The sequence below is a fragment of the Dermacentor silvarum genome, chromosome 2, assembly GCF_013339745.2.
Source record: "Dermacentor silvarum isolate Dsil-2018 chromosome 2, BIME_Dsil_1.4, whole genome shotgun sequence".
In the NCBI taxonomy this organism is placed as follows: Eukaryota; Metazoa; Arthropoda; class Arachnida; order Ixodida; family Ixodidae; genus Dermacentor; species Dermacentor silvarum.
In genome coordinates, this window is record NC_051155.1 from 59570409 (window position 1) to 59578497 (window position 8089).

Below are 8089 nucleotides of genomic sequence, written 5' to 3' on the forward strand. Positions count from 1 at the left end.
GGGGCCCGATCAAATTTAGAAAGGCTTGGTTTTCAACATTCCCCTCGATCTTGCTAGAACCAAAGTACAGCGAAACACCATCAGAATTGGAGGACGCTTAAGCTTCGCCTTTAAGAGTGGAACGCGATAGCATTCAAAGATCCCTGGCCGCTTATCAGCCTTTTTTCTCGTATATTCAAATTAAAATCCGACGCCATCACGTCTGTAGGTTGTGGTTAGTCGTACTTTACCAAATTTTCAGACGGATTTTACTTTGAGAAATTCAGTTTTTGTTCACTAACGCCTTGCGCCACGCGAAGCGCCCGCCCGGCCGGGGTGCTTCGGGATGATGTATTTCGGCATGATTATTTGCGCCAGACACCGATGCTTAAGCCGACAGCGACACCGACGCCGACACCGGATTCTGCGACACGGGGCCCTGAACACTATCGCGTTAAAATGGTAGGCCTAACGTAAAGGGACATGCAGGAAGAGAGCGGCATGGATCAGAGCACAAACTGGGGTAGCCGGTATTCTAATGGAAATTAAGAGTAAGAAATGGAGCTGGGCTGGCCACGTAATGCGTAGGATGGAAAACCGGTGGACCGTTAGAGTTACAGAATGGCCAGCGCAAGACAGCGGCAATTGGAGATCGCAGGGAGAGGCCTTCGTCCCGCAGTGGACATAAAAATGGGCTGATGATGAAGAACGTACATTGGCTTAATTTTTAAATTTGATTCAGATAAAGAAATCAGAGCAGGTATTTGACAACATTGGTGTCTGTAATGTTGACGGACATTTCCCTTAGGCAAATTTTTTTAACCGTACACGCGCAGTTATTACTTAAAGTGCACAAGTCTGTTGCGTCCTACAACCACTGGAGTGTGGCTGCAGCTGCGGCTGCGAATCGAACCTGAGACCTTGTGATCGGCCGCACAACTCCATGAACGCTGAGCCACCCCTGAGAGTCACGCTTATTCTATGATTGGTCAAGAATGCGTCGACAAGTGCCCCGCGTTTGCTCAAGTATGCCCTGGCGTACGGCTACCCCTTATTACGGTGACGCTAGAAGAATTGACAAAATGACGCTGTCAAGGAGTTCTCCTGTCTTACTTGTCTAACCAGTTCTTTTCTCTGTCGCCATAGGCAGTAATGAATACGCTTCTGAAGAGAATTCTCCTTACATCTGGTGGTGCAAGAAAACTGAAATTCTACTCATTGATGTCGACGAACACGGCCACGGAAGAAATGTTGAATGTCTCAGTTCCGGAGGTAAGTTATCGTGTAGGCATTGCTTGAAAGAAAAGGTGTAGATAAAGCGATATTGGTCCTTTATCTATAGCTGCCATGAGCATGAATTCTCACATACTAAGTCGACTACCACAACATAACAATAGAGTTCTACTACAACAACAGTAGAATAAAGTGCTACAGCCATGGTGATCACAATACTATCCAATAATGTTTTTATGAAAATAAAAGTAAAAGCTGGGTAGGCCATATCGGGGATACTGCCGCAGTTTTTATGGGTACTATATTTACAGAAACAAAGGTAACAATAAATACCAGTGACATTTAATAACACTTACAAAGCTTACACGTTTAACTTAAGATACAGTTGGGCGGGGGGGCGGGTGGGGGGGGGGGGTCTTAAAGCTTGATCTTGCAATTGTTCTCACTTCGTATTAGTAGTGGGCGCGCCGTGGTCAAAGGTGGTGGACGCGTATTGGCCTCCGTCTTTGTGGCTGCCCGGGTCTTCTCATGCCATTTCTGGAACTACGCGTATGTATACGACGTGTAGATCTCGGCGGGCGCCATACCCGAGCAAGCGCCGGATATTGCGAACAAATTGCACACTTGTAAGCCTTACAACTTCCGATGAGCACAGGCTAGAGTTTTATGGATTATACCTACGACGGCCGAGTGAGCTCTCTCAAATTAAACGCGGCCACTCAAGCTCTGATCGGCGAAAGTACCGCCGAGCTACGCCTCCCTGAACGCCAGTCAAGAGGCTAAGTTTAGCTCTTATTTCGTCATGCGCGTCGCGACAACTGTGCCCCCTGTGCACGCGACACTGGCATGATCCAGTAATTGCTTCTTTCCTAAACACAACCATAACAAAGTAAAGCGCGTGGGTAGAACAGTTGCAAAGATATAAGCGATCTTGGCGTCACATGCCTTCGGTACATTTTGTTACATGCGTTTTTAGCAAGCGACACCATATGCTGACCGACGTTTTACGTCAAAAACTGTTGCAGATAGCGCATATCTCATGGCAGAGCTGCATTACTTGAGGAGGCGAACGTCGTAGGCGAAAAAATTACAAGTACACGTATGGCAAACCACCAGCATTCCATTAGTCAACTGACTTATTGAATTAAACTAAAGCATACTCGCATGCTATAAACTAGATAATTGAAGCCTGCCAGCGCAGATAAGAAGTCCTGTCCACAGATAAGAGCGCTTCATACCAGCACACATTTCGAGGTATTCATTACGGAAACGTGCTGCAAGGTACACAGGCCTTACGCTTATTTGCCTTTTGAAATGTCGCGTATAAACTGTGTGGTAAAATCGAGAAAAACCCAGTGCATCTCCAAGAGGGATTGCGGGGACTGCTATTTTACGCAGACTATCGAAAGTGTATGTGACCAAAATCATTGATCAGGCATGAAATACTGATTGTGTTTTCATCTGCTTCCAGCCTTCCTCACCATGCCAAACGGATGACGGAAGCTGCATCTACACTCAAGGTTCCATTCCCGACGTGGCACGGGACATTATTTCTAAGCGGGTAAGCACATTACGTCGAATAATAAATGCCCGCGTCATATATCAGAGAAAATGAAAGCCTGATAGGAGTTTTCGCTTAGAGTTAAAATGCAGTGAAAAAATATGGAAAATACAGGCAAAATATCTACGCACTGCAGGTGTAAAATAGAGGGTGCTACAGCTCAGGTACAGCAACTGAGGCGTCTGTTACTCTCTCCACATGAGACATGCCGATAAGGAATGCTCGTCGGTGCTCACTACGCCAGGGGGCACTAAATAATTCAAAATAAGATTGAAAGCTTATTCCATCTACAACTGCTTCAGCTAGCAGTATTTAAAGAGTGTAACTTAAACTTAAGGGCTCAACGCTCACTACTATATAGTCGCTGCCAAAATCTATCTAGCAAAGAGCGCATATGACACGCTCAGAAAAGAGATTCTAAGTTTGTGTGCCGGTTGGCGGCGCAGAGTTGTTGCTCATTCTTTGGAAGCAATAACCTTGTGTCGTCGTTTGCAGAGGCGTGCTCACACTACGCCCACGCCCGAAATTATTTCAGTCTATCGCAGACTGCACCAATGTAATTTAGGAAATTTGCAGGCGCAAGCTGGAGTCAGCTAGAGCAAGACATGGGTAATTGGAGATCGCTGGGAGAAGCTTTCGTCCTGCAGCGGATGTAAAAAGAGGCTCATGATGATGATTTCACGACTACTTTGTTCACGCACCTGTGGATACCATTAGCCATATAAAGCAGACCTGGTCGTGTTATGTGCGCCCTTTTATTCAGTCCTTTCTATAAGTTCTGTAAGATGACCCCAGTTGATCGCCCGGTATAGCCTAGTACCATCAGAACCACGAACTTCTGAAAGAAAATCAAAAACGCCCCTTGGAAACTATTTAAAGTTCCCACTTCCGACAAAGATTTCGTGTACGATTGTTAAGAATTACTCAAGTATCTTGCTGTATTAACGTTGTCATTACTGCAATGATGCATTTCTGATACCTCTTGTGATGGACCTCTGGGTTCAGCGGCTACCACGTTGTCTTCGAAAGTGAAAGACACCGCTCAATAAAACGGCACAGAAGAGATTTAATGCACCGGAGAGCTGCCGTCGCAATAGCGCGAGCGTGCAAGTCGTGAGGAGTGAATCACATGGTGATGAGTTGCCGTCTACTAAAGGTGCGAGAAAGAAGTTCCCACACGCGTTATTGTGACGAGAGCAACTCTGACAAGATCGGCCCAGATATTTCAGGATGCTTGAGTTCTCATGCCTTCTTAGTACTCAACTTTAGAGGTTTGTTTGTACATCTGCCCTGTCTTGCTTTTAAATAGATGTAATGTTGTAAATGTAGAAGCAATCGAATTGGCAGCAACGGCATGAGAGATCTCTATTCTTTCATTCATGGCGCATAAAAGAACACCGAACCCCGATCAGGTTTGAAAGTAGTGCACTTGCGCCATCAACTAAACCTCTCAAGGATAAGTAGAGGCGCGCATAAAGTCAAATGTTTAAACATTACTTAGGGCTCTTACTAAACACACCTGTTATTCAAAGCGTACTTGTATTTCATGAGATATAAAATTCAACGCATCGATCGGCCCAAAACTCACTTTATATACTTCTAAAGTAGTTCACCGGATAGCTTTTGTAACAACTTTTGCTAATCTCTGCTTTTGGCCCTGATTTCTAAGTCCGAACAAATCGTAATCATTTTGATTCGTTCAGCTAGGCATGAAATATATGAGTTACGGTATTGACCAGTGTTTCTTGATAAACAATGATGACTGCAAGGACACTATAACCATCTTGGAAAGATATCATTCCCCAATTTTTGTACAGAAAATGATTTTGAATATTTTACACCCTGACCAACGCAAAATTAGGATTATTTCAATGACCGACGTCAAAATAATTCCTTTTCAAAGCATACAGAGGACGATGCGTTCTTTGTGTGCGACCTGCGGGACATAACCAGGAAGGTCATCCTTTGGAAGGAATGTCTCCCAAGGATCGAGCCCTTTTACGGTGAGCCAGCCGGCCTTCTTTTTCGCCGAAGGCCACGAGATCTTTGTTAATGCAATAGCAACTATACGGACGCCCCGGACGCATTTTCACCGTCGCCCTACTCTCCCGCGCAAAGTCCAAGTGCGAGGACAGTGAGGGGCATGCGCGCCGAAGTGCGGTGGGTGCGACGACGGCAAGCATACGAGGGCATGCTGAGAAGGATGGTGGCTTGACGAGCGTCGTCTTCCCGCGCGCTCAATGGTTCGTGTCACGTGATCGAACCCGCGCTGCCCCCCCGGCAGCGTTGGAGGGAGGAGAGCGCACGTGGAGGAGAGAGAGCCCTACCGTGGCCGCCCGTGCGGCTGAGCGCATTTACAGGGTGTTTCACGTAACTTGAGCCAAACCTTAAAGATATGCAAATGTCTAGTAGCTGGACCGAACCAAGGAAATGTTGTTGTTTGCCGTTGCTTGGATATACTGAGATTCTTTTCCGCATTCTACCTAGTGACATAATTAGTCTTAATTGATTAATCAACTTGTCAAATATTATAATTTGATTAATGGTGCCATTGAGAAAATTGTAGAGCGACATTTAAATACTCCCGATACAGCTTTCTGTTGCTCGATACGTGCTACGTAAAAGTGATTTTCCGAGCGTGAAAGAAGCCCGCGAATATGCGCAAAATTGCCGCACGACTGGCTGGTCGAGGTACATCATGACCTAAAGCAGGTGGAGGTCACGATGAGTCAAACTATTTAAAGGTTAATTGTGGCCCTTGCCGAGCCGCTACACGTGGAGAATCAACAGCCAAGTTTTCTGCACACCGTGGTATTACGCGCCGCTCCTAAGTAATGAATTTACTTGCTCGCGCAAGACCTGGGTGACCCAAGAGTGGCTGACGGTGAGCATCTGCGGCCGCGTCACCCTCATTGTGGCGTCCCTAGCTACCAACGTAAACTTGCTACGCTGCTGTGCACGAGCAGCGTCACTGAGAGGGAGATTAGCTAGCAGCCACACAGTGTCAAAAGCCCGCTAAAAGCTGCTATTGAAAGCAGGGATAACCGAGAGAATGTAAAATATATTGAATGAATTCTTGACTGTAATATTGTAGCTAATCTTGAAATCGGTTAATTATGTTCTATAATACCTCGCGCACGTGGTAGTTATCTACTCTAATATGGAAGAAGGCTGGAGTGAAGTAGTGAGATTATGTTTTAGACGCAGGTCGAGGTAGTCGGAGAAAACTGCGGGAGAGGAGGATAGCTCGCCTCCTCGCACCATCGCCTCGCAACGGTTCATTTGCTTAGACCGCCGTTAAAGCTGACTCCTGAAAAAAAATATATATATATTGTAATAGAACGCTATACTCGATGGCAATCAGCAGCTTAAAGTGTGTAACAAAATTTTAGAACAACAACAACAACAACAACAACAACAACAACAACAACAACAATAATAATAACAACAACAACAACAACAACAGCAACAACAACAATAACAATAATAATAATAATAATAATAATAATAATAATAATAATAATAATAATAATAATAATAATAATAATAATAATAATAATAATAATAATAATAATAATAATAATAATAATAATAATAATAATAATAATAATAATAATAATAATAATTTTATTTACCATCGGGAGAGAGTGAAAAAGCTAGGGCATGCTTGACTAGCTCTTTCCTCCTAGAACGAAAATACATTTTGCTTCTTTGACTTTCAGCATTAGCGTCAGCAAAACATAAACAAACAAACATGAAAAATAAAAAAATAAAAACAGAGCAATAAGAAACGGCAGCATTTGACTAGATAATGTTGCTGTTGGAATATGCAATTAGAAAAGGCACAGATTCAGTTAGTAGTAAAAATAATGCCTGAATAAAACATATACCATAGTCAGCTGTAATACAAACGCCAATCGATGTAGAATAACTATAGTGAAATACATTACGGACAAGAAATAATGAAAACGCTCGTTCGAGGATTTTAAGTAATACTCGAGGCGAAACATTGTAACTCTTTTTTTTTCTCATTTGAACCGGGTTTAAGCTACTATAGAGGCATAAATTTAGTAATTTAGGTGAAGTGCGCTTTATAACTTGTTTGCAACATTTTGTTCTGCAACAGTATACGTGCCACGTATCACAGTTGCCCTCTTGTTTGTATGGTTTCTTTTTTACGGAGAAGTGCTATTTATTTAAGATAAGATACGCGTACATTATATTTTCCTCCATTCGATTCTTTGATATTAGCCGGTAATTGTAAATATAAAATACCTGTATTATGCGTCCTCTTTCGAACAGTGGCGGTAAAGTGTGGTCATATGACACATTGTATATATTACGTAACATATTTTTTTTGCTGAAGTGTATGAAATTTATTTAAATTTGTCACTGATGTAAGACGGTACCTTGCAAAGGGGTCCTTAAGGGACTCGTCCCGTTCTTGTTCCCCGCCTTTGTCCGCGCAACAATGCTAGCATTTCAAAGTGCGCAGTGTGCCCATGTTTTCTCACTCAAAATCGCCTGCAGCAATCAAGTCCTGTAGAGACCCTGTGGCATTGAACGCCCTCAACAATCTTGGCATCAGCTTCGACTGCGCAAACAAGGTATGCAGGAACGAAAATGACGACCCTCCCGTTGGTTCAATTGAGATCAAGTACAATGAGATGTTTCATGAACCAAGGCTAGAATTGTGGTTGTGATCGTCGTTTAGGAAAATTTTGCTGCAGCAGAGGCTCAAACTTTGCCCTGTTGTTTAGACAAACTCATTCATAAACACAAAAGTTGTGAAGCAACAACGTTTTTGGGGGTGTTCGGTAAATGCGACAGATATCCGTGCCCGACCTGATAGAACTTTTTTTCTAATGCGTAGCAGTTCCTGAGAAAATTATTTTTATGTCCACAAAAATATGGTTTAGAGAAAAACAGGTATATATAATTGCCTCTCAGCCCATCTTCGTGCAGCACACAAGTTACGAAGGTTTAGGTTCGGGGTTGGAAAATGTGCAGGGATCTTGAGTTTGGTCGCAGTCAACGCTTTTGTCGTTATTGAGACTTGAAAGTTATCGCCTGACAGGTTCTCAATGTGCTCCTAGTCGCAGTCCTAATTATTTACTTCAGTAATTAAACCGCCTTTGAGATGGTAACCCTAATGAAGATAGCAAAATGATCACTGTGCATCCAGTCTAGCCCCGTACCATAAGTCACTTCAACATCACTAAAGTGCAAATTCAAATCAATGATACTTGTAAACGAATAGGTCTATAAAACGTCCCATCGTCATCATTCGCAATGCATAGGTCTAGCGGATCACTA

The 8089-nt window shown here is 43.4% G+C and overlaps 1 protein-coding gene across 1 annotated transcript; it reads left to right on the forward strand.

Moving 5' to 3' along the window:
- Nucleotides 1-1129: 1129 nt before the first annotated feature.
- On the forward strand, nt 1130-7476 carry LOC119440947 (uncharacterized). Its single transcript, XM_049662728.1, has 4 exons — nt 1130-1251; nt 2684-2773; nt 4677-4776; nt 7304-7476. Exons 1-4 carry the CDS (start codon nt 1132-1134, stop codon nt 7474-7476), a joined length of 483 nt encoding a protein of 160 aa, XP_049518685.1. The 5' UTR covers nt 1130-1131.
- The last annotated feature ends 613 nt before the right edge of the window (nt 7477-8089 follow it).

Coding starts and splice junctions, on each gene's coding strand:
- LOC119440947 (XM_049662728.1), top strand. CDS start 1,132: ATGAATACGCTTCTGAAGAGAATTCTCCTTACATCTGGTGGTGCAAGA. Junction 2,774..4,676: donor GGGACATTATTTCTAAGCGG/GTAAGCACATTA, acceptor TCCTTTTCAAAG/CATACAGAGGACGATGCGTT. Junction 4,777..7,303: donor AAGGATCGAGCCCTTTTACG/GTGAGCCAGCCG, acceptor AATCGCCTGCAG/CAATCAAGTCCTGTAGAGAC.